This window comes from Misgurnus anguillicaudatus, chromosome 14 (genome assembly GCF_027580225.2).
Source record: "Misgurnus anguillicaudatus chromosome 14, ASM2758022v2, whole genome shotgun sequence".
Classification (NCBI taxonomy): domain Eukaryota; kingdom Metazoa; phylum Chordata; class Actinopteri; order Cypriniformes; family Cobitidae; genus Misgurnus; species Misgurnus anguillicaudatus.
The window spans coordinates 34,708,432-34,732,901 of record NC_073350.2 but is presented as its reverse complement, the minus strand read 5'-3'; the positions used below and the strand labels follow the sequence as shown (position 1 = coordinate 34,732,901).

The 24,470-nt window shown below is 36.2% G+C and overlaps 1 protein-coding gene across 1 annotated transcript in view; it reads left to right on the top strand.

Annotated features, from left to right (window-relative positions):
- Positions 1-1,361: 1,361 nt before the first annotated feature.
- The window catches only part of LOC129427506 (nidogen-1), a 28,122-nt gene continuing 5,013 nt past the window's right edge, over positions 1,362-24,470 (top strand). Inside the window, exons 1-12 of the mRNA XM_073876408.1 lie at positions 1,362-1,806; positions 9,958-10,263; positions 10,346-10,578; positions 10,992-11,980; positions 12,427-12,567; positions 12,677-12,928; positions 14,008-14,211; positions 15,295-15,519; positions 17,265-17,402; positions 19,540-19,668; positions 19,744-19,887; positions 23,351-23,476. Of these exons, the coding sequence (XP_073732509.1) occupies positions 1,618-1,806; positions 9,958-10,263; positions 10,346-10,578; positions 10,992-11,980; positions 12,427-12,567; positions 12,677-12,928; positions 14,008-14,211; positions 15,295-15,519; positions 17,265-17,402; positions 19,540-19,668; positions 19,744-19,887; positions 23,351-23,476 (3,076 nt within the window). The 5' untranslated portion in view covers positions 1,362-1,617. The remainder of the gene's footprint in view (positions 1,807-9,957; positions 10,264-10,345; positions 10,579-10,991; positions 11,981-12,426; positions 12,568-12,676; positions 12,929-14,007; positions 14,212-15,294; positions 15,520-17,264; positions 17,403-19,539; positions 19,669-19,743; positions 19,888-23,350; positions 23,477-24,470) is intronic.

Here is a 24,470-nt window from a genome sequence, read left to right as displayed (position 1 = left end):
AAACACTCCTTTCCAGTCCTTGATTCTAATAGGTCAATAGTTGTTTATGTACGATAAAACACAGCTATATAACCTCTCCACTCAATGATTTTGTGAATCACTGCGCAGCACCTGTAGCAACATCCTAAACGTCTAAAACATGTTCACTATCAATCAGGGACTTTTTTTCCAGTGGAAGGCTTTTACTGATAACTTCATGAAAGTTGCGTTAATATATGTATTTTAATTTATTTATAACTAGCCTATATATAATGAGAACGGTCCCTAAATGACGGTTTTATAGAAGGGTTCATCAATCTTTACCTTTATAAGGTTAGATAACAACTACACACGTGTTATATTTAAGTCCCCTCAGAAGTGCACTAAAACATGATTATGTAAATGAAGCAGTTTTAACTATGAAAGACTATTTCCGCCACATTTGGTTAACATGTTTTGATTTTCTAAGTCATAATAACAACAAAATAACTCAGTATTATGACTTAGTGTCTTGTAATAATGACTTAAGGAATTATTGACAACGGGCCATTGAATTATAAGAAAATAATGCACACCAAGGTGGTAATGCGGCACGACGTGAAGTAGAGTGCCATTACACCGCAGGTGTGCATTATTTTCAAATAATCCAAATGACCGGAGCCAATTATTCTGCTTATACCACGGTTACCACAAACATTGCTCTGGTGCCTATTTTTAAGACATTTGAAAAGATAGGTGTGTGGTTTACAGAAAAATAATCAACACCCATAGAACATTTCTCAGCCAATCAGAATGCAGCATTCAACAGACCCGTGGTATAACTCATAATAATTACTTAGTATCTCAGAAAAATGAGAAACTATGTCATTCTTTCGACATAGTAACTCATAATGAGATACTAAGTCATTATTATGAGATACTAAGTCATATTATGACATATTAAGTCATTATTATAAGATAAAGTCATTATTTTACAATACAAAGTCTTGATTTTGAGAAAGTCTTTGTGAGATATTGAGTCATAATAATGTTATTGTGTCATTATTATCTAAACATTTTTACCAAACGTGGCAGAAATAGGCTTCCATATTTAACCGAGGAACTGAATGTTTTACACTATTAAAGTAATGCAAAGAAAGCGTTGCGCTGTTGCCATAGTTACAACGCCAATTGATTGCATTTTAATTTTAATATTAATTTATTATTATGAATTACAGTAACCAAGTTTTTAAACGAATTTATTATTTAGGTGGAAAACACACCCGTTGTCATGTTTGATTCAAACTGATTGTGTCTGTGCGCATGCGCGGTAACAAAATGAGAGCGCGCGTTCTGATGTCCGGTGCTGTACAGATCATAAAGGTAATTAATGTAATCCAGACTCAACTTGTCAAGTAAATTTTGCGATGTCTGAATGTAGAATTAAAATAAGTTCACGGGGCTGTGCTAACAACCCCCACCCCCAGCCTTTTGTTTTAAACTGTTGGGGGGGGGGGGGTGATGAATGTGAATGCACGAGCTCCTTCAGCACTTTCAGCTCCGCCCCATCATGAACTTCTTGAAGATCTCTAGAGAAGATCAGAGAAGACTCATATGGACAATAAGCGCACATATATGTGGAGTTTATCGAGTTAATAAATGTCTCTTCTGTGCACTCTTGGTTTTGTGGCTCTGCTGGTGTCAGTCCAGTGTGTCACCAAAGATCAGATCTTTGATTATGGGATCAAGTTTGGTGATCAGATTCTGGATGCTGGATCTGATTCATTATTCGAGCTCAAGCTGAATCAGACTCTCTTCTTCTTCAAAGAAAAATTCGACTCAGTATATGTCAGTCAGACATCTATTCATTGTTTATATATTGTTAAATAAAGGTATATCTGCTGTTAAATGTTTTATTATCCAAGTTGGTATGTTATTGAAAATTAATCATACTTTGAAAGATTTCAAATGATTTAGACCAGCAAATTGTGAGCAGTTAATTGTGTATAATTTATTTATTTCAAATAGACTGTGAGGAATGAATGAGGAAGACCTCTGTTCCTCACAGAACTGTGCACGTTTTATTCAACTAAACCCAGCTTAAAGAGAGTGTAGTGATAATGGATTAAAAATGACTGAAAGCAGAAATTGGTTGTTTTATATCAACAATAGTTAGATTGAACTTTATTGTCATTTCACATGGAAACAAGACAACAAAACCAAAACATCTAGCCAGAAGTGCCAGAAAGTATATGTACGACAAGTATAATTAGATATACATCCAATTACAGAATGGGGAATTTTGTGGCTATACATCATATAAAATATATAGACTATACAGATTATATAAAACTGCATATATACAAAATAAATGAACATCGCATCACTGAGATTACAGCATTAAACTACTATCTATATCTCTCTCTTACTCAATCTCTCTCTTGGCATTCAAGACTCAAATTGCTTTATTGACATGATAAAGAGCCAAAGCAAATGTCTGTCTCTCCATCTCTCTTGTCTTTAAAACCCCCTGTGGAAAGAAAACAGTGGAGAGATGTAAATATTTACAGTAGGTGTCTGTCCTGATGTGATTTTTCTATAGATGTGTAGATGAGTTGGGGGTAGATGTTGAGTTTACTCTTGAAACGGTTTTAATTAAATATAATCTGCTCTGTATAAGTTTTTACCCATTACTGAAGTGATCATTTATCTAAAAGGACGGCTAGTTAAATCAAATCTACCGCTTTCTTAAGGTTTTGTAATAGCAAACCTTTCTGTTTTTAAAGAAAATAGTTTTGAACGTCTGTTGTGCAGGTGTAAGTTGATGCTGAAATGTTTGCTCAGGCCAACAGAGAATCTGAGCCCAGAACTGGAACACCCATCATTCCTAAACTTATACATATTTTATTCCTCTTGCATACTTGTTTAATCGTCCATGTTTGCTCATTTGAGAGAATTTCTTAAATGTGACATTTTTATTGGAAACAATGTAAAACAGTCACCAGCAGATCTACTATAGAGAAATTCCAGCATTATATAAATGTATAAAAATATTATTTCTCAGAGAATGTATTCATTACCAAGAACCATTTCTTTAAATGATCCGAAACTCCTGAGACTCCAGAGAGAAGTTTTTTTTGCACTGTTAAAAATGTTGCTGTAGTTATGCAGCTGTTTGCCGGTAACTTACTGTAGATTTAAATTGATGTTATTTACTGGCAGCAGTTTGCTCAAAGTTAAATAATCATTAAACATTAACAAGTATTTGTCTTTACAGAGTAAAACTGTAAAATAACAGCCTCATGCAAAGCATTCTGGGAACCAGAAATCCTCATCAACCTTTTTCAGTTTTTTTTCATTCAGATTTTGGTTCCCATATAATTTAAATCTACAGTAAGTTACTGGCAAGCAGCTGCCAGTAATACTGTCATTTTCTACAAAAAACCCCAGTGTGCACTGTAAAATGCAGCATTTTTGTCAAATCAACCTATATTTGTATGTTACTTTAACTTAAAAAAATCAAGTTGTTATCGCCATAGAAACCGGAGGCACGCTGAAACTGCATGCGAGCTTTAACGCGGTAGCGCTCACGGCCATTCTCCGATCGACTCCGGTTTTACACACAATATTAATCAGACTTTGGGACCCGAAGTAATTTAACTATTTTTACTGACCCGGACCCGACTGACTATTTCAAATATAAACCCGGAACCGGTATGGGCCGCGGGTGCTCGGTAAATCCTCTAATGGTAAAACTCTGCTCAAGTTCAGAAACATGAAGGATACAATGTGACACGAGCTTGTTCTGGTTGCACCCAATTCATTATGAACAGAGAGCACGTGAACGCACACCGAACTCATCAGGCCGCACACAAAATGTCATTATTAAAGAGTGTCATCATCACGGAAGATCAAAAAAAGACAAAATTTGATGCCAGATATACTTGGGCGCTTGTTAATATACCTGGGCGGCGCACCCAAGTAAAGTCAATGTGTGGGAAACACTGTATTTATTTTAATTTATTTTTCGTGTGCACATTTATAAGGAAAATACAAAGACATTTCTCTGTTATGGATGATGTTACCATTCATGAAAGCTGCGCAATCTTTAAAAAGAGCATCGGTATTTAAGCCACTATTGTTATATCTAAGATATGATTAAAAACTTGGTAATCGTGACATTTGCATGAAATTGCTTTATGCAGTCTGGTGGTTTATTCACTCATTTGTTGGCACAATCTGTCTTTGCTATGAAATATTCCCTACAGCCGGTCCAATCATAATGAGCGTATCCTCCCATATAGTTTAAGTGGGATGTTCAACAGAAACATTGTGTCTATTGTTACGAACTGACCCAAGTATGCCATAATGAGGTTTCAGATAACAGCAACTCTCAGAAACTCAAGTCAAGAAGTTTATAAGCGAATCCTTCAGACAGAGGTGCTATTGTAAGTTTCCAGGCGGATGTTTAATGTCTTTGTGGGCGTTTACTGCGGATCTGTGCATCTACGATGTTTTGCCTGAGGCTTGTAAGCGTCATCAGTTCAGATCTCTGGTGATTTTGATGGCTTCCTGTCTCCGGCTCAGAGGTTTATTAAAGCTCTTCCGGCTCTCCTGCTGGTTCCCATTCATTCATTTCTATGAGCATTTACGTTCCTTCTTAAACCATAGTGGGCCGGGTTAGTTGGTTTTAACACAAAATGAAAGCCTCAGAAGTTAATTTCTGCTCAGGATTACTCTTTTGTTCTGATGTTAAGGACAGAGAAGTGGTTTTACTTCAGCGGTTGGACATCAAGTGACCCAACATACATCAATAATCCCCTGGCCAACTACATAGGCAAAAACATACAACTTCTTATATATATATATATATATATATATATATATATATATATTACTTGTGGAGCCATGTTTAATGTAGTCTGGGTCGTGTTTTCTTGTACTTTGTGTAGATTTGTTTAACTTTTACTTTTTAATAATCGGTGCCTTTGATTGGACATGCGGCCTCTGACATCATCAATATTAGTGATAGAAAGTATCTTCCATATAAATGATGATATTTCTTTTTGTTTTTGTTTTCAACCCTTCCTGAGACTTACTGTTGGTTATTTCATACAGCTCAACCCAATTTTATTTTTAAAGCACTTTCAAAACCATTCAAATGGACAAAAGTGATGTCCATACTTAAAAATAATAATAAAACACGTGGAAATACAAGAAATAATAACGTCAAGAAAACATTTACCCAATCCTTCACACTTCCCCAACCTAGTCAAACACCAAAAGCTTGACAAAATAAGTCCTTTTTTAATAGATCCATGCATGCCGAGGATTAGAAAGTGTATATGCATTACAATCTCCAAGTCCTGAAACGATAGATTTCACTTGATCATTGTCTTAACAAAAAAAAGATGTTTTCACAACACTGTTAACTTGCGGATCAAAGCAGATTTCAGAATCAAAAACTACTCCAAGGTTTCTCACATAACTCTTCAGTGTTTCGTTTACTCCTTGTTTCCCATGACTCTCTTGTGGTGGGAATCGGTCAGTGTGAATGATACAGATGTTTCATTGGTGTGTATTTCTTAAGTAAGTGTGTTATGAGCTCGTCCAGGTGGCTTTGATATCTGCTGTCCTCCCCTGAGGCGTCTGTCCACCTCCCCCCTGTGTTTAACAGCTGCAGAGGGGATTAGTGAGGGTCACGGCTCAAATATACAGCCAGACTGTAGCTTTATATCCAAACATCCATATAAATGCAGAGATTTATGTTTAAAACTGACGTAGGATCAGCATGAGATTGGTGGGAACTACTTGTAATGAAGCGTTTTACTCAAACACATTAAATGCTAAATCAACAGAATGACTTCAGCTTATTTTATCGCTATATATCATGTAGCTCAGATCGAGAGCAGTGTTTGTATACATGTCCATCTCCTGATGCTCTAGGGTCAGTGTCCTGAACTGAAGTGTTTATGCATTGTAAAATGCAGCATTTTTGTTAAATCAGCATATATTTTAATGCAACATTAACTTTTTTATAAGTTAGTCAACTATTCAAATGTCAAAACTTAAAATAGTACAGTAAATTGAACTGACTTGCAAAACTAAGTTGTTTTAATTTCATGCTGCTTTTTTACAGTGTGAAGGTCTTCCATGTGCAGATGTGTTTGATCAGGGCTTGAAATAAAATGCTTTAAGGAATAAAACACCTGGCTTGATATACAACAGGCAAAAATCTGATCAGTTCAGTAAAGCAAAATGACTTTTCACTAAATTAAAAATGACGCTTTAATTCAATAGTCCACTATAGACAATTTAACAATAAATATATACTCATATGGGAAAAATAAGTATTTGACACATCAGCATTTTTAGCAGTAAGGGGATTTCTAAGTGGGCTATTGACACAAAATTTTCACCAGATGTAGCCACCAAGCCAAATCTTGAATTCATACAAAGAAATCAGAACATTTAAGTATACAAGTTGAGTCATAATAAATAAAGTGAAATGACACAGGGAAATAAGTATTGAACACATTTTATTTAATACTTTGTAGAAAAGCCTTTGTTGGTGATAACAGCTTCTAGACGCCTCTTGTATGGAGAGACCAGTCGTCTGCATTGCTCAGTAGTGATTCTGGTCCATTCTTCCACACAAATGGTCTTCAAATCTTTAAATCTAAAGACTTTGATGTTTAGTTCTCTCCATAGATTTTCTTTAACAAATTTATTTTCTTTCTTTGAAACCATGTCATTGTTTTCTTGGCCTTGTGTTCATCTGGTGGACATTTTGTGTCAATAGCCCACTTAGAAATCCCCTTACTGATAAAAATGCTGATATGTCATATACGTATTTCCCCCACTGTATACACCACAGTTATTGAATGATTTATTCTGATTGGTTGAAAATTTTTATTGTTCAATAAACACACCTGACCTGTCAAATGTCTTAAAATAACCACCAGAGCAATGTCTTAGCAATGTTTGTGGTAACAGTGGTATAAGAGGAATAATTGACTCCGGTCCTTTGAATTATTTGACAATAATGCACACCCACAGTGTTACTAACTTGGGTATGCATTATTGTAGAATAATTCAACGGCCCATCGTCAATTGTTCCTTACATATTTACTAGAAACTTTACAACTACATATCAACTAACTCTCATTATTAGTAGACTGTTAGAGGTAGGGTTAGTAAAGGGGTTATGGTTGGTAGAATAAGTTGAAATGTGGTTGCAAGGTTACTTAAATTCAGTTAAATGTCTATTGAGTGATCATTGTAATTACGGCTACACGATAACCCGATGCGGTGTGCAATAACTTATCTGAAATGCTATACGATTATGCTTTACATTTGTGAGATCTATTTAAACTATATTATTAAAATATATTTAACATTTGTTACTATAACCATTCTTTTTTGGAAAAGAAAGCATCTCACCAGTCTCTTTGTTATCTGCATCGACCTAAAACTAATAATAAATCATTTTGAAGTATTGCATACCATTGCTATGTGCATATTGAGATACGAGCATTAAGGATATTACGATAGTTTCACACTATCTTGCTCCTGTAATCACGGTAGATATTTAGCAGACAGTCTACTAATACTCGAATGACTGCTAGTTGACAAAAAGTTGCTTAGTTTTTGAAAGTCTAGTGGACTATTCAAATAAATAAGGCTAGTTTTTAGACCAATTTCGTGCATAATACAAGCAAGCAAAATTTCCAATGAGGTAAGAAAGAACTTTTGTCTTAAACACTTAATTCAAGAAAAATTTAAGAATTTTTTTACACCATGGCTTCACTTGTTTTAAGCACACATTCACTTAAATTTGATTTTTTTTATTTTGTCTAAAAACTAGAATTATTTTCTTAGGTCATTTTGGTCATCAAGAAAATGCACCTTCTTTAGATATTTGTACTAAAACAAGGCAAAAATACTAAGTAAGAAAGTCATATTTTACAGTGTGTTTAAATCGCAAACTCTTCCTATGTGTTTGCCTCAGCTAACATTGAAGAGTATGTGTTGTGTAGTGTGAGTTTGTGTGTGTAAATTAGTTTAACCTCTGGACACATCTACTCTGTCTTTCATCAGCTCACTTCACACGACTATAAATGAGCCATGAAAGTGAGTCCTGCCCCTGTTTGTCCTGATGTTGATTTCAGTGACTGCCATCTCGCTTCAGGATCCTATAGAGTTCCTGCTGTTTGAGGATCAATCCATCAGCTTTGATCTCTTCTGGTCTTCCTGTTTTGAGAAGACAGATGAGATGGTTGACTAAAAGCACAGGGTTTGCTTTGCAGTTTATCTACCAAAGCCACAATAGTTTGTCAGGCATTATCTGTTTAATCCAGTTGCTGTACATCTCAGCTCACATGTACAGGTTCATAAATGTCAAGTCACATGTTAAACACTGATTACAGGGTTTTTGTTTTTGTGTTCTTCACTTTGTAGTGAGGAACGTCATTCAGGCCTCATCACTATGTATTGTACAGTGTAGGGTTGCAAATTCCAAATTGGCAACTTAACAGGAATTTATGGGAATTATTTGGAAATTTAGGGACATTTTTATAAACTATATCATATACAAACATAAATAAACATTTCGTTTGGTCATAAGCAGACATGCATGCAAGGTAATACAAATTTAAAAAAATTACAGCAAACATTTGAATGGTAATGTGTTAATTGTTACAAAAGATTTTTATTTTAAATAAAATGTTCTTTGTTTTAATAAATCTGTTCTTTTTAACTTTTTATTACACAAAGAAGCATAATTCTTGTGCTCATCCCATATATTCCCTCTGCAATTTGTTAAAATTCCAAGTTTATTTCCATTAATTCCCATATATTCCCGATAATTCCTATATATTCCCGTTAAAGGAATAGTCTACTCATCCTCAATATCAAACTATGTTATTACCTTAACTAAGAATTGTTGATGCATCCCTCTGTCGTCTGTGTGCGTGCGCGTGGGCGCTGGAGCGCGCTGTGACGCTTCGATGGCGTTTAGCTTGGCCCCATTCATTCGGTGGTACCATTTAGAGATAGGGTTGGAAGTGACCAAACACATCGGCGTTTTTCCTGTTTAGGACGAGTGGTTGTGCGAGCAAGTTTGGTGGTACAAAATAAAACGTAGCGCTTTTCTAAGCGGACCCAAAAGAGGAACTATACTGTATGGCGCAACAGCACCCTTGGGAGCACTCCGACTCGCCTGAAAAGTCCGCTCCCCTTCTCACTCTCATAATGGGAGAGGGAGGGTGTTACTGCACCGAGTCCAAGTACTCACAAAAGTGCTATTACGCCATAAAATATAGCTCCTCTTTTAAATCCGCTTAGAAAAGCGTTACGTTTTATTTTGTACCACCAAACTTGCTCGTATAACTACTCGTCTTAAATAGGAAAAACGTTGATGTGTTTGGTCACTTCTAACTTTATCTCTAAATGGTAGCATTGAATGAATGGGGCTAAGCTAAATGCTATCAAAGCGTCGCAGCGCGCTCCAGCGCTTACGTGCACGCACACAGATGATAGAGGGATGTATCAACAATTCTTAGTTAAGGTAATAACATATTTTAATATTGAAAATGAGTAGACTATTCCTTTAATTCCCATATATTCCTGTTAATTGTCATTAATTCCCGTTAATTCCCATAAATTCCTGTTAATTCACATATATTCCCTTGTTAAGTGTGCTGAATTCAACTGCAATTTAAGATACTGTAAGAATGGAGACTTTTCTCCTGCATGTGTTGTCTTTAATGAAGTTAAAAACAGTTGCCATAAATTCACTTTAACATGCACAAACATACCGGCCAAAGCTGTAAAGCGTCACAGTAAAAAACATAATTATTACTACAGTAAGATCACAGAGAGGCATCATACTGTTTGGTTTTATGAGTCTGTTCACAATCAGTGTTTCTCATTATCAGTTCATGAACATGTCATACCTTAGTTCATTTATTTAGATGATGTGTTTTGTGTCCTCTACAGGTCAGTACCAATGGCTTTATATCACTGGACAAACCCACAGATGAATCAGAGTACCTGAAGAACGCGCATCCCCGATTCAAGATGATCGCAACGTTCCTGGGGGATCTTGACACTAGCGATGAGTTTGGGAAAGTTTATTTTCGGGAAGACAACAGCCCGGATGTCCTTGACAGAGCTAGTAATCATATTGCTGAAGCGTTTCCTGATGATGATGAATGGAATGAACCCTCATACGTCCTCATCGTCACCTGGGAAAATGTGTCAGCTCACAGTCAAACAGGCAGAGGAGATGAGTTACATAATGTGGTACGTTCATGATTCTGGTCTTCATCATTCATTTTTCTCTACTGAAACAGTAAATCTTTAATTCATCACACATCTCTTTCAGAGAAATACATTTCAGCTTGTTGTGGCAAACACAGAGTCAGCGTCTTACGCCATCTTGCTGTACCCAGAAGATGGTTTGCGGTTTGTTTCTACACGTGTGGATGGTGAAGATCAGCCCGTTCGAGTGGGGTTTAGTGAAGGTTTAATCCCGGGCTGGTTTGGCTTTTCTAGCCGTCAGGGTTCATATTATGAGATCACAGATGGCAGTGAAGAGTCAGTCAAAGCTCTCACACAGTAAGTGCTTAAAACCTCTTTATTCATCTGTCTTTCATTAAAGTTCTCCAGTTAACAGGTTCCCCCGAACAGTACACAACAGTACTTCTCAAATGGGCTTAAAGGACCCAAATATCACGTCAGTTAACATAATATTTGTACAAAAATTGTTCATAGTAACACAGTAAAATGTGAAAATATTACCTGCATAATGTGGGGAAGAGTTGAGTCAGACTCACAGCTTTTACCGGTAATCGCAACAATAAAACAAATTGGAAGCCATTAACGCACAGTTTTGTGTTTATTTGCAATTTGTTTATTTCATTTATCATTGTTTTCTTGCTGCTCACCCTTCATTCAGAGCTTCAGAAAGTTTCTTTATTTCCTCAGTGTGTTTATTAAATATGCGTTTCCTCATTTCTCCAAACCTTTAGAAATACTAACTCAGGAACACGAGGAATTTGGGTCTATGAGATTGGCACATCTCCATTATTTACCTCCATCACGCCTGGAAAGGTAGCAGAGACAACTCCTGAGACAGATACGCCAATCCCTGAGACGGATACACCGTTTCTTGAGTCGGATACGCTGACCCCTGAGACGGATACGCCAATCCCTGAGACGGATACACCGTTTCTTGAGTCGGATACGCTGACCCCTGAGACGGATACGCCAACCCCTGAGCCGGATAAGCTGATCCCTGAGACGGATACGCCGATCCCTGAGACAGATACGCTGACCCCTGAGACGGACACTCCGTTCCCTGAGACGGACACTCCGCTCCCTGAGACGGACACGCCAACCCCTGAGACGGATACGCCAATCCTTGAGACGGATACGCCGACCCCTGAGACGGACACGCCGTTCCCTGAGACGGATACACCAACCCCTGAGACGCATACGCCAATCCTTGAGACGGATATGCCAACCCCTGAGACGGATACCTCGACCCCTGAGACGGATACCCCGACCCCTGAGACGGATACCCCGACCCCTGAGACGGATACCCCGACCCCTGAGGCGGATACGCAGACTCCTGAGATGGATACGCTGACCCCTGAGACAGATATGTGGTTCCCTGAGACGGATACGCCGACCCCTGAGGCGGATACGCTGACCCCTGAGACGGATATGTGGTTCCCTGAGACGGATACACCGACCCCTGAGATGGAAACACCGACCCCTGAGACGGATACCCCGATCCCTGTAACAGTTACACCAGCCCCTAAAACCTTTACTCCATTTATATTTTATGAAGAGGTTCAGACCATTGAGCAGGTCCCAGATACAAGACCCGTAACAGAACAGCAGGTTTTAATAGCTGAAGATCAATCTAAGTCTCATTATCCACAACCACGTCGACCAGCACTGCCACCACCAAACCCTCAGATTGTGGTCATAGATGAAGATGTGGGTGTCAGTGGTAAGATAGTCGTAAAACATTTATTTTAAAAGGGACATATCTTGAAAATCTGACTTTTTTCATATTTAAGTGCTATAAATGAATCTCCAGTGCTTCTATCAACCTAGAAAATGTGAAAAAGATCAACCCAGTAACTTAATTTTGGTAAACCATTCTCTGCAAGCATGTGAAAAAGTAGCTCATTGAAATTTGGTCCCCCTTGTGATGTCAGAAGAGGATCTTGAGAAAGTGTCAATTTTAAGATGTTATAATAAATTATCTGTGGGGTATTTTGAGCTAAAACTTCACATATGTACTCTGGGGACACCAAAGATTTATTTAACATCTAAAAAAGTCTTGTAAAAATGTCCCCTTTAATACCTTTCAATGTATTCTAATTGATTGAATTCTGTCTGTCAAATGTAAAATACGACTAATGTTAATTGTTTTTTTCATATATGATGCAGTGTTTGAGTATAACGTTGAGACGTGCTCCAGCAACGCACACAAGTGTTCAGTGTTTGCAGACTGCAAAGATTACTCCAACGGTTACTGCTGTCACTGTCAACCGGGTTATTATGGCAATGGCAAAGAATGTGTTGCTGAAGGTACAAACAACCAACCGACAATAAAATCATGACTATTTTGAAAGTAACAGTGGCATGACATCATAACAGAAACCGAAAGTTGGTAATAATATAATTTTTTTATCTCCAGGCAAACCTCAGAGAATGAACGGGAAGGTCAACGGAAGAGTCTATGTTGGGAATTCTCCATCTCCAGTAGAGTTCTCCAATAATGACCTTCATTCATATGTGGTGACCAATGACGGTCGGGCATACATCGCTATCAGCAGCGTTCCAGGCAGCATCGGTCCGTCTCTTCAACCGCTTCCTTCTCTCGGTGGTACCATCGGCTGGGCGTTTGCTCTGGAGCAACCCAACTATCAGAACGGATTTAGCATTATTGGTACGACTCTTTCACTTCTTGAACATCTTCTTTTATTCTGTTTATTTGCAGGTTCATAAGTGACACAGTCAGTTACTTTATCAATCAGGTTGTTTATCTAGTTTTTACAATAAAAGTGATTGATGTTTAACTTAGTTAGATGCATCACTAGACTTCAGTCTGAACACTTTATCAGAAAGCCCTTTATGGTAACACTTTATTATAATGCTCATGATTTAACATTAGTTAATGTATTAACTAACATGAACAAATCATGAGCAATACATTTGTTACAGTATTTATTCATCTTTGTTAATGTTAGTTAATAGAAATAAAGCTGTTCATTGTTTGTTCATGTTAGTTCACGGTGCATTAACTAACGTTAACCAAATTTTAATAAAGTATTAGTAATTGTTGAAATTAACATTAATAAAGATTAATAAATGCTGCACAAGTGCAGTTCATCATTAGTTCATGTTAACTAATGTAGTTAACTAATGTTAATTCATGAACATTATAATAAAGTGTTACCCCCTTTATTAATCGTATTACACAAAAATGATTTAGCAACATTATTACTAGTATTGTTTTTGTGTAAATAACTTAATATCTCACTCCTAACATCAGTTATGAGTCTCTTTGTAGAAATATCAAAATCAGAGAGTTTCAAATACCTCTCGTGCCTCGAAGTCATTTGAAGTTTATCATAGTCTTCCTCTTTCTGCTTTTTTGGAGTTGTTGGTGTAACCCATACGGCAAAAAAAAACAATGTTTTAAATATAAGCTAAATACATTTTGTAGAAAGTAAAGCTTAATTAAACATATTTTTGAATTAGAAAATATATTTAGTTTTAACCTTCATTAACATATATTTACAAATGTATTTCAATAATTCAATATTTCAAATAAATATATTAATATAAATAAAATAATATAAAAATATGAATATATTTATTGGCCCTTTTTTATATTTGAAAATATTTAAAATTTAATTTGAAAATATATGTTTTTGCCGTATGCTCTGAAGTGGAAACACATGCTCGGGTCGAGTTCTGAGGTTTCGGGATTCTTTCTCGCTCTCATTGTTCCTATATTCACAGGAGGGGTGTTCAACCGCCAGGCTGAGGTGACCTTTCAACCCGGAAATGAGAAGCTGACCATCAGACAGGAGTTCAAAGGCATCAATGAACACGATCACCTGGTGATCAACACAGAGCTTGACGGCAGGATCCCGGAGGTTCCTCAAGGAGCAACGGTCCAGATCGAACCCTACACTGAGATCTATCAGTATTCAAGCAGCTATAAGTCTCTTATAATAATGGTTTGATAAAATAAGCGCAGTTACTCCACAAATTTAATTTTATTTATTATTTTATTTATTTATAATTTTCTAATGTTTTTTTTACTGTAACATTCACATGAATGGCCAAACAAATATCTTAAATAATCTTACCCGATTTGTAATGTTGGTAGAAGCGAGTCAATATCAGTAGCTGCATTTCCATTGCGTTATTTTCCAAATGTCGACAAAAAACTATTTCAAAATGACACCGTTTCCATTAATCGATGATATGCGACTGAAACATAGTTTTTCATCTCGTGATAAGTCATTCCAAACATCACGTCGACTGATGTTGGTAGGTTTACTAATATCACATTCATTGCACTATGCATTATTTTTAACTGAAGGACACGTAAGAGTATTATCTAAACATTTATGCCAAGGAAAGCCCAAAATATTTAGGAGCACAACATATAGGTGTTTGTTGGAGGTAATAGTACATTATTTTAAATGAAAAGAGATGTAGGAGTTTTATTCAAACTTTGCTGGCAAGGAAAGCCTCTTTTACTTGGATAAGACACGTATTATGGTGTTTCTGGGAGATTTAAGTTAATACCGCTTCATCTTCAAATAATGATATGTGACTTTGTTCAAGTGACCTAGAAATGTGTATAACTGTTTCCATTGCCGTGAAATACACCTTTTCCAAATTGCCTGAAAAACTACCTCATGCGAGCGTAAAAACATTTTTGCTATATATTGGAGTTTTTGTGAAATTGTCGTATTTCTTCTATTGGCCTATTTTCAATTTGTAATGTCAATTTGCGCAATTTAAAGGGTAATGGAAACACAGCGAATAATGCCAAAAGACTCTTCAATAGATAAAAGTGAATAAAGTTGAGTGAAAAAAGTGGAAAATTGTCCTTAAATTAATGCAAACATTAGAATCTATATCCTGAAACAAGCATGTTAATAGCAACACTTTTAGCCACCCAAGATGAATTTCATGCATTATTGTGTTTTGTTTGCATGCTTGTAAAACAAATTTACTGGTGACCATTTATCTGTATTTAACACACTGTGTCCTGTCTTTGATCTTCAGATATAACCTCATCTTCACGACGGGATTACACTGTTAACATGCCTGATGGGAGCGTACAGATGCGGAGCTACATGTGGAAACAGAGCATCACATTCAAGAGCTGCCCGCATGAGGCGCTCTCTGTACCGCCTAGCCAACAACTCAGTGTCGATCAAATCTTTGTCATGTACGACGCGGGAAACCAACTGATTCGTTACGCCATGAGCAACAAAATCGGCTCCGTTCACAGTGAGTAAACGTCAGTTTTCCGTAACATATAGAGAAATATTATAACCTCCTCCTCTCCTCATCGGGAATACTCGTATTTCATCTGTCTGAAGTCCTAACACTGCTGAATATTAGCACATTAAAGGGATAATTTTTCAGACAAACATGACATTTTCAGTTATTTTAGAAAATTTTTAGATCTTTCAGTTAATCAAATGTAAAGTTACGGGGTCCACATCCGTCAAGTCCAAAAAATGTGCATCAATCCTTCACAAAAGAAATCCAAATGGCTCCACGATGATAAACAAAGGCCTTCTGAGGGTAATCCGCGTGGTGTTGTTTTAGGAATATCCAAATTTAAAACTAGCTTCTGGTAATGCCGCAAACTGAGTCGCGTCCACATTCAAGATGAGAGCGTACGCAGTTTACGGAGGTTTCTCTGCTGCTGCTCTGTGCCCCCGCCCTCCGAATTTGTCATACGTCACTAAGAAAAGTGCGTACACTACACTGATACGCTCTCCTGAATACAGAGGAGTTTAAGATGGCGGCGTTATCGGAAGCTAGTTATTTTCGTTTATAAAGTTTTAAATTTGGATATTTCTACAACGAGCACCGCACGGATTGCCCTCGGAGGGACTTTGTTTGTCATCGTGGAGCCGTTTGGATTTGTTTTGTGAAGGATGGATGCACATTTTTTGGACTTGAGGGACGTGGACCCCGTGGCTTCGCATTTGATTGGCTGAAAGATCTAAAACATTTTCTAAAATAACTGAAAATGTGGTCGTCTGAAAAATGATGGACATATGCATCTCGGACAGCTTGGGGGTGAGTAAATCGTGGGTTTAATATCATTTTTGGCTTTAAATATGTCAATAACACTCATGCTATGTTTACACGACAACAATGTAGTAACAAACTGAAAAGTTTTGCGTTTTGGAGATATTTACATACACACACAAATACTGAAACCCACCAAATAAAAATGTGGTATTATGTGTGCCAGGCCAGTAGATGGCGATGTTACTTTGTAAATAAACACTACACACCTGCGCACATACGCATTCTTCTACAGAGCGATAAATACAAACAATCAAGACGGCGAAAGCATCAAGCATCAAAGTTAGATTTATTACTATAAGTGACTCTGGACTATAAAGCGGCACAATTTTTGGGAGTAATAAATAAAAAAGCAATAGATTTTTTGTGAGAAGTGTTAATAAACTCAGTATCTTGAACAGTCCTGTAGGTCGTTGTTGTTTTGTTTGTCAAGTACTCACACATGCTTGTAGACTGAACATGTAATACGCATCCCTTACGAAAATTAACCATGTTTGTTTGTGGTAAAAGTGTAGTAAACCATGATTTCTTGGTGTATTAATTACTATTAGCAAAACCATGGTTTTACTACACTAACCATGGTCTAAATATGGTTTTAGAAAACAACGGTGGTCAAAACCCTGGTTATTTTGTGGTAATCATGGTTTTGGTTTTAACTGGAGTAAAACCACGGTTAATTTCGTAAAGGGGATTTGCGTGATGTCACTGTTTTTACCGTTTTTACACGTTTTACACATTTGTGGTTATGATTTAAACAAAACAGCATTATTTTAAAAAACTTGCACTTTGAAACCCATTTTCTAAAGTTTACATTTTCAAGAACCTTATTGTGTAAACGAACAGCTAAAATGCATAAAAACATTCCAGTTTTTGGTTAAAAACATTGTATAAAGTCTGTTTGAGTCAGCTTATTTTCTGTGTTATTTCAGGTGGAACTCCAGAACAGAATCCCTGTTTCACAGGCAGACATGGATGCGATACCAACGCCGTCTGTCGTCCAGGTCAAGAGAAAGATTTCACCTGCGAGTGTGCTGCTGGTTTCAATGGTGACGGACGCATATGTTACGGTAACGCAGACGCGGTCATTTACTGCTTATTATCTCTAATCTTCAATATTTATGTTGATAGTTAGTGTTGATAATAAGAAACACATCTGGATCGAGTTAGTCGGGGAGGTTTTGTGGACCCTGTGGATTCATCTCAGTCTGCTTGTTCTCTCGCTGTACTGTAGGGATTTCATTGTAATTTCATTCTGGACATCAAAGCACCCGCTGGTTTCAGTCCAAACATGCACCGATAGAGATCAGGACTGTATATATAAACTTTAAACTCCTGGGATTCAGCCTCTCTGTAAAGAATTTAAGATGTAATAAGATGCCTCCAGGACATTCAGCATGATTTTGTTGGCAATTATTTTGATCTCTTTGATAAGATGGTGGTCTTTAATGAGGTTAAACTTACCCACTTTTTTACCATCTAATTCTTCATGTTCCTGTACTGTACTGTATTTTTTCATCAGGAATGTTTTCACAAACCTGAATTATTTACTCAGGGTTCCTACGGATCAGGGAATTCCTGGAATTTCATGGAATTTAAAAGGACTATTCCAGACATTGAAAGTCAGGAAAAAAATTCCGTCCAAGTCATAGAATATGATGGAATTTTAGTTTCCATTTATCAAATTGTAATTTTTCTATAACATTTTTTCATTGAGTTGTTTCATGCTGTGTGTAGGGCAACAAGTCCCAGCAAGCACTGAATTGAATTGAATTGAATTATGATTTATTTCAAACTGAGATGCGCTGCAGACGCACTGTGTCCTAAACATCGAGTGACCTTCGAGCAACATTGTTTTTTTTTTTTAATTTGTTAGTTTGCTATTGGCCAGTCAGCCGGAAAAAGACAAAAGAAGCCAAGTTGTCCATGAAAGTAAGGCGTTAAAAACATAAGATTGAATGTTATATTCTTTCATTATGGCTTATTCGATCTTGAACATGTCGAAAAAATAAACGAAAAATTTTAATTGACAGGCGGAAATTTTGTTTAGTTCTTTTAGTTTGTATGGTTAATATCAGCTAGTGCTGAGCATAGATTAATCGCAATTAATCGCATACAAAATAAAAGTGCTTTTTAGCATAATATACAAGTGTGTGCTGTGTGTAATTATTATGTATATATAAATTCATGCATGTATTTAAAAAACATTTACATATGTATATGTATTCCATATGAAATATAAATAAATAAAAATATATACCGGTAAATAAAAAATTTCTGAAATTATGTGTATGTGGTTAAATATACATAATAATTACACACAGTACACACACATATATTATACAAAAAAAAATCACATTTTTATTTTGAGTGCGATTAATCGTGATTTAAGTTTGGCCCTTATAAGAGGACATTTTTTCAATATGACATTAATTTTTAAGAGTGCTTTTTCGCTCACCCAAAATGCCCATTCATTTTTCTTATAGACTTGCAAAAAATAAACTCTATGTTTAACCAAAGTTTATGATGCTTAAATGTTTTTTCCAAGACAATCTTCACACAATTTATGAATTTTGAAGACTAAATTCATTTACTTATGTTGTGTTGTTTTTTTTTATTTATTTTTTTAATATTTTTTGGCGAGTTTTTGCCTTTATGAAACAGTGCGGTTAGGAGAGGACAGGAAAGTACAGGGAGGAGAGAGGGGTATAGGATTGGGAAATGACCACGAGCCCGGAATCAGGTCGCCGAAAGTTCGAAAGCACCACATGTCGGAGCGCTACCCACTACACCATCGGCTCCGACTGTTGCGTTGTTTTTGAGATCTTCATGCGTGATGACGTTTAAAGTCTCCAACAATGTCTGTAGTTCCAACTTGTTAGTAACCACCCATATGAAGACATTTTAAAGCTGTAAAATGTCACGAATGGGCTATTAATGGTGTGTTTTATGTCATAGAATAAAAGATGGAAATACATTGGGCTTGTGTTAACCCAAGATCTTGAGTTTAAGCAAAACCCCATAAAAATTGACTTGGGGACGATGGAAGCAGAAGTGCTCCCATCAGCGTCTTAGTCAGTGAATATCAGGAAAAAGTCATGGAATTTAACATCTGGCTTAAAATGGGAATGCTGTTTACTCTGAAACATCTGTTTTCGTGTCATAATATGTTATATATAAATAAATTTTGTTCTCTCTCTCTCTCAGATATTGATGAGTGTTCAGAAACCCCTGAGGTTTGTGGAGCTTACACAACATGTATCAACCAACCTGGATCTTTCCGTTGTGAATGTCTGGATGGTTTTCAGTTTGCCGCTGATGGACGGACATGTGTTGGTAAGAGCACTGATGCGATTGTGTGTGTGCGTGTGTATTTATAAGACCGTACTGATGCTCCTGTCTGTTCTGGAGAACTGAACCGGCCCGTCGATCACTGTCGGAGAGGAACACATGACTGTGACGGACCAGATCGTGCTCGATGCTCTTACACCGGTGGATCAACATACAGCTGCTCCTGTCGGCCTGGATTTTCTGGAGATGGACGAAACTGTCAGGGTAATGTCTTTAACTTATACATACTATAGGTTCATGGGGACGAGACTGTGTGTGTATCTTCATGAAACAATCATAACATCCCTGAAAATGTAATAAATGTTTGTTTTATTTAAATCCTGATGTATTAAAGGATTACTCCACTTTTGTATAAAAAAATCCAGATATTTCACTCACCCCCATGTCATCCAAGATGTTTCTGTCTTTCTTTGTTCAGTCGAGAAGAAATTCAGTTTTTTGAGGAAAACATTCCAGGATTTTTCTCCATATAGTGGACTTTAGTGGACCTCAACACTTTACAGTTTCAATGCAGCTTCTCTAAATGATCCCAACAGAGACATAAGGGTCTTATCTAGCCAAACAATTGGCATTTTCAAAAAAATACAAAATATGCACTTTTAACTTCTTGTCTTGAACTAGCCGTGTGACGGATGTGAAACTATCGCTTCAGTGTTTACAAGTATGAAAAGAGGAGCGTTCAGACATTATTGTATGTGTAATGATATTAATTAATGTCTTTGTGTCTGTTTATTGTTTAAAATGGTTTCACGTATGTTCCACGTGATTACGTAATACGTAAGGTCGCATTGGCGCTTCACGAGGCTAGTGCAAGTTGTTTGAAGCTACATTGAAACTGTAAACTTTTGGGGTTCAATAAAGTCCACTATATGGAGAAAAATCCTGCAATGTTTTCCTCAAAAAAAATTACTTTTTCTTGACTGAACAAAGAAAGACATAAATATCTTGGATGACATGGGGGTGAGGAAATTATCAGGATTTTTATTAAAGTGGAGCAATCTTATAAGATCTCACTAGACACAAACATTTTATCTTAAAAGATTGGTTTTTAGTTGAAATTAGGGATGCATCGATATATCGGCCTACACGACAAAAAATAGTATTAGTATTTTTGTCTTGTTTTCAGTACAAAGCAAAATGACCCAAGAAAATAAGTCTAGTTTTACACTGCAAAAACTTATTTTCAAGAAAAAAAAATCTTAGTATTTTTGTTTTGTTTTCAGTAAAATATCTAAAAATGTGTGCATAAAACAAATTGAATTTTCTTGAATTTAGTGTTTAAGAAAAATGTTCAAGATTTTTTGCTTACCCCATTGGCAGATTTTTTGCTTGTTTTATGCACAAAATCACTTAAATTTGATATTTTTGGTTTTGACTTATTTTCTTGGGTTGTTTTGCTCAGCAAGAAAATGCATCTTAATTTAAGAATTTTTAGATATTTTTTACTGAAAACAATCTCAATACTAAGAATTTTTTTCTTGAAAATATTTTTTTGCAGTGTAGATGGGGTAAGAAAACTTTCGTATTCAAGAAAAAAGTTCAAGATTTTTTTCTTAGCCTATTGGCAGATGTTTTTTTGTTGTTGCTTGTTTTAAGCACAAGTTCACTTAAATGTAATGTTTTTTTAAAGTCTTAAACTAGACTTTTTTTCTTATATCATCTTGCTAATAAAGAAAATTAATTTTAATTAAAAGTTTTTTTTAAACATTTGTAATGAAAACGAGACAAAACTACTAAGTAAGAAAGTCATTTTTGCAGTATATAATTGGTATCTATAGTAATTCTAAGTAATCAAATATTGGTATCGGCACAGGCATCCTTAGTTAAAATATTTACCCATAGTAGTTAATTTAACACAAACTCTTCCAAACCTTAGTGAGCTGCCTATACAGACAAATATCCAGGCGTTTAACAGGTGCTTTGTTTCCTTCACACAATAAGCTTTAAATACTTTGAAAATGACTTGTTTTGTCAAAACTTGAAGGAAAATGTCTCACATTTCTGCTGAGGAATCTTTCTTACACCAGTCAATGACAGTTCACATAGTGATCACTAATGTATGTCAGATAGTAGCTGTGTTTAAAGACACTATGATGATGGAGTAGATCATTAATGCTCAATCTGATTTTACCAAATGATGTTCCTGAAGAATATTTCTCTAGAAAAACTCCATCCTTACCCTAAACCCTAAACCACAACTTATTCCTAAAATCATCAAAACAATGATGTATGAACCTAAACCCTTAACTTCACATCTACTCCTCACATCTGATTGGTTGAATATCACTTGGCAAAATCAGGAGAGCGGGTGATTAATACTCATTAATACTCAATGGTGCTGCTGAGTAATATAAAGTATTGTTGAATCTCTCCGGGCTCCAGATGGGAGTGAATACTGTAATCTATACACTAGAAACCATTCATCACAGCTGTGCTTGTCAGTTTTTATGACTTCCTTCCTCCTTGGCCATTTATAATGAGTGATTTTGGACAGATCTGAGCCCACACCCTGAGGTTCCTCATGTGTTATTGTACAGATTCATGCTGAGATGATCCAGCTGCACACATGTATGTTTGTGGGAGAACAGCGGTACTTCAGCAGATGTGCATTCCTCTTTATAAAACATGAGACTGAAAGGGTTACTTCACTTCACTTCACTTCACTGTGGGAAATCTCTCATCATCTCTTATGCCATCTGAAACCTACATGACTTTCTAGACATTTTAAAGAAAGCTGGTGGAGTGCAGCTGTTGTTCAGTGTGTGTGTTAGTGATTTTACATTACAGCGCTGATGATATAGCAGTCAGATGAGTTTATAATGGTGATTTTAGGGGTGCACCAATACAACATTTATTTGCCGATAATGGATTACTTAGAATGACATTTACAGATACCAATAGATAGCAGTAGGTTTGCTTTTTACTCCTTGTTTCAAATTATTATGTTGTGAAATCTTAAAAGTGAACAGCGTACAAACTGCAATTCTGTTGTCATTGGCTGTTTCCATTGCAGATTTTCGCCAAACTTTAACATTATTTTCTAAATGTCGGAAAAAGTTTTTCCTCTCACGATAAGTCATTCATCACGTTCACTGATGTTGGTAGGTTAACTAACATCACATCCACCAATCTAGGCATTATTTTTAACATAAGAGTAAGAAAAACCTTTTATACTTGGGAGCAGACATGTATTATGGTGTTTCTGGAAGGTTTTAAGACATACAGCATCATCTTCGAATAATTATGTGACTTACTTGTAGGACTGTCACAATGATTAAATAATCGTCTCATTGATTGTTTGACCTCATCGTGATGATTTCAGATCACCGCAATGATTGCACATCTCTCTAAAAAACACAAGGGGGAGCTGCAGCGGCTGTATAAACGAGACTGTAACAGTTTAACGCGATACATTGCAAAGCCGTTCAATACAGTGGAAAAGAAATGCTGCAAAACTTTGCAAAATACACCTTTTCCCATTTGCCTGAAAAACCACCTCATGGGAGCATAAAATGTTTTTGAGATATTTGGGAGTTTTTTATAAAATTGACATTTTTCCATTGGCCCTATCTAAAAAAGTAAGTAACTACTAAGTAAGAAAACAATCATAAGCTGATATATCGGTGCATTTCTAATGCTTTGGTGTTTTCTGTCTTTATATCTCCAGATATCGATGAATGCCAGTCTGTTCATTGCCATAGTGATGCCATCTGTTACAACACACAGGGCTCCTTCACCTGTCAATGTCGACCAGGTTTCCATGGCGACGGCTTCAGCTGCTCACCTGACTCTGGTACGTGTGCAGATGTTTATATCAGACTAACAACATCATTCACAATAAAACATTTATCAATCAGGGATTTATTGTATAAAGTGTCGCTCTATTTAATGTGATTAGAAATGAATTCATGGGCCCTATTTTAGTATCTAAGCGCATCATGGCCTAAAGCGCACTGTGCAAGTGCACTTAGGGTGTGTCCGAATCTTCTTTTGCTAGTTTAACGACAGTGCATGATCTTAAAGGGTTTTGATCCTATTCTCTTATTAAGTCATGGGTGCGTAACGTGCAATTATCCATTGAGAGTCTCATCTCCCCTTTAAAAGAGAGTTGTGCTCGTGCCATGATGGATTCAATATTTACATAGATTTTGAAGATCATGGGAAACATTTCAGTCAAGTGTTTCCAAACTTTTATCCGGTAGTATAAATCACCCTGTTTTAAATAGAAAATACACTAGTCAACATTTGAAGTGGATTAAAACCTTTCATAAAAGTTAAAATAGTATAGTCAAACTTTAATGATCCACATCAAATGTTGATGAGTTTTTATATATACCCTAAAATCAAATGCAAAAAAAATTTATGAAGCTTTTCAGCACTTTTTAGATGTTTTTGTATTCTACACTGCAAAAAATGATTTTCAAGAAAAAAATTCTTAGTATTTTAGTCTTGTTTTCAGAAAAAAATATCTAAAAATTCTTAAATTAAGATGCTTTTTCATTGATGAGCACAACGACCCAAGAAAATAAGTCTAGTTTTTAACCAAAAATATGATTTTGTCCATAAAAGAAGTAAAACAAATCTGCCAATGGGGTAAGCAAATTTTTCTTGAAATTTTCTGGAATTTAGTGTTTAAAAAAATGTTCAAGATTTTTTTGCTTACCCCATTGGCAGAATTTTTTGCTTGTTTTATGCACAAAATCACTTAAATTTGATGTTTTTGGTCTAAAAACTAGACTTATTTTCTTGGGTCGTTGTGCTCATCAAGAAAAAGCATCTTCATTTAA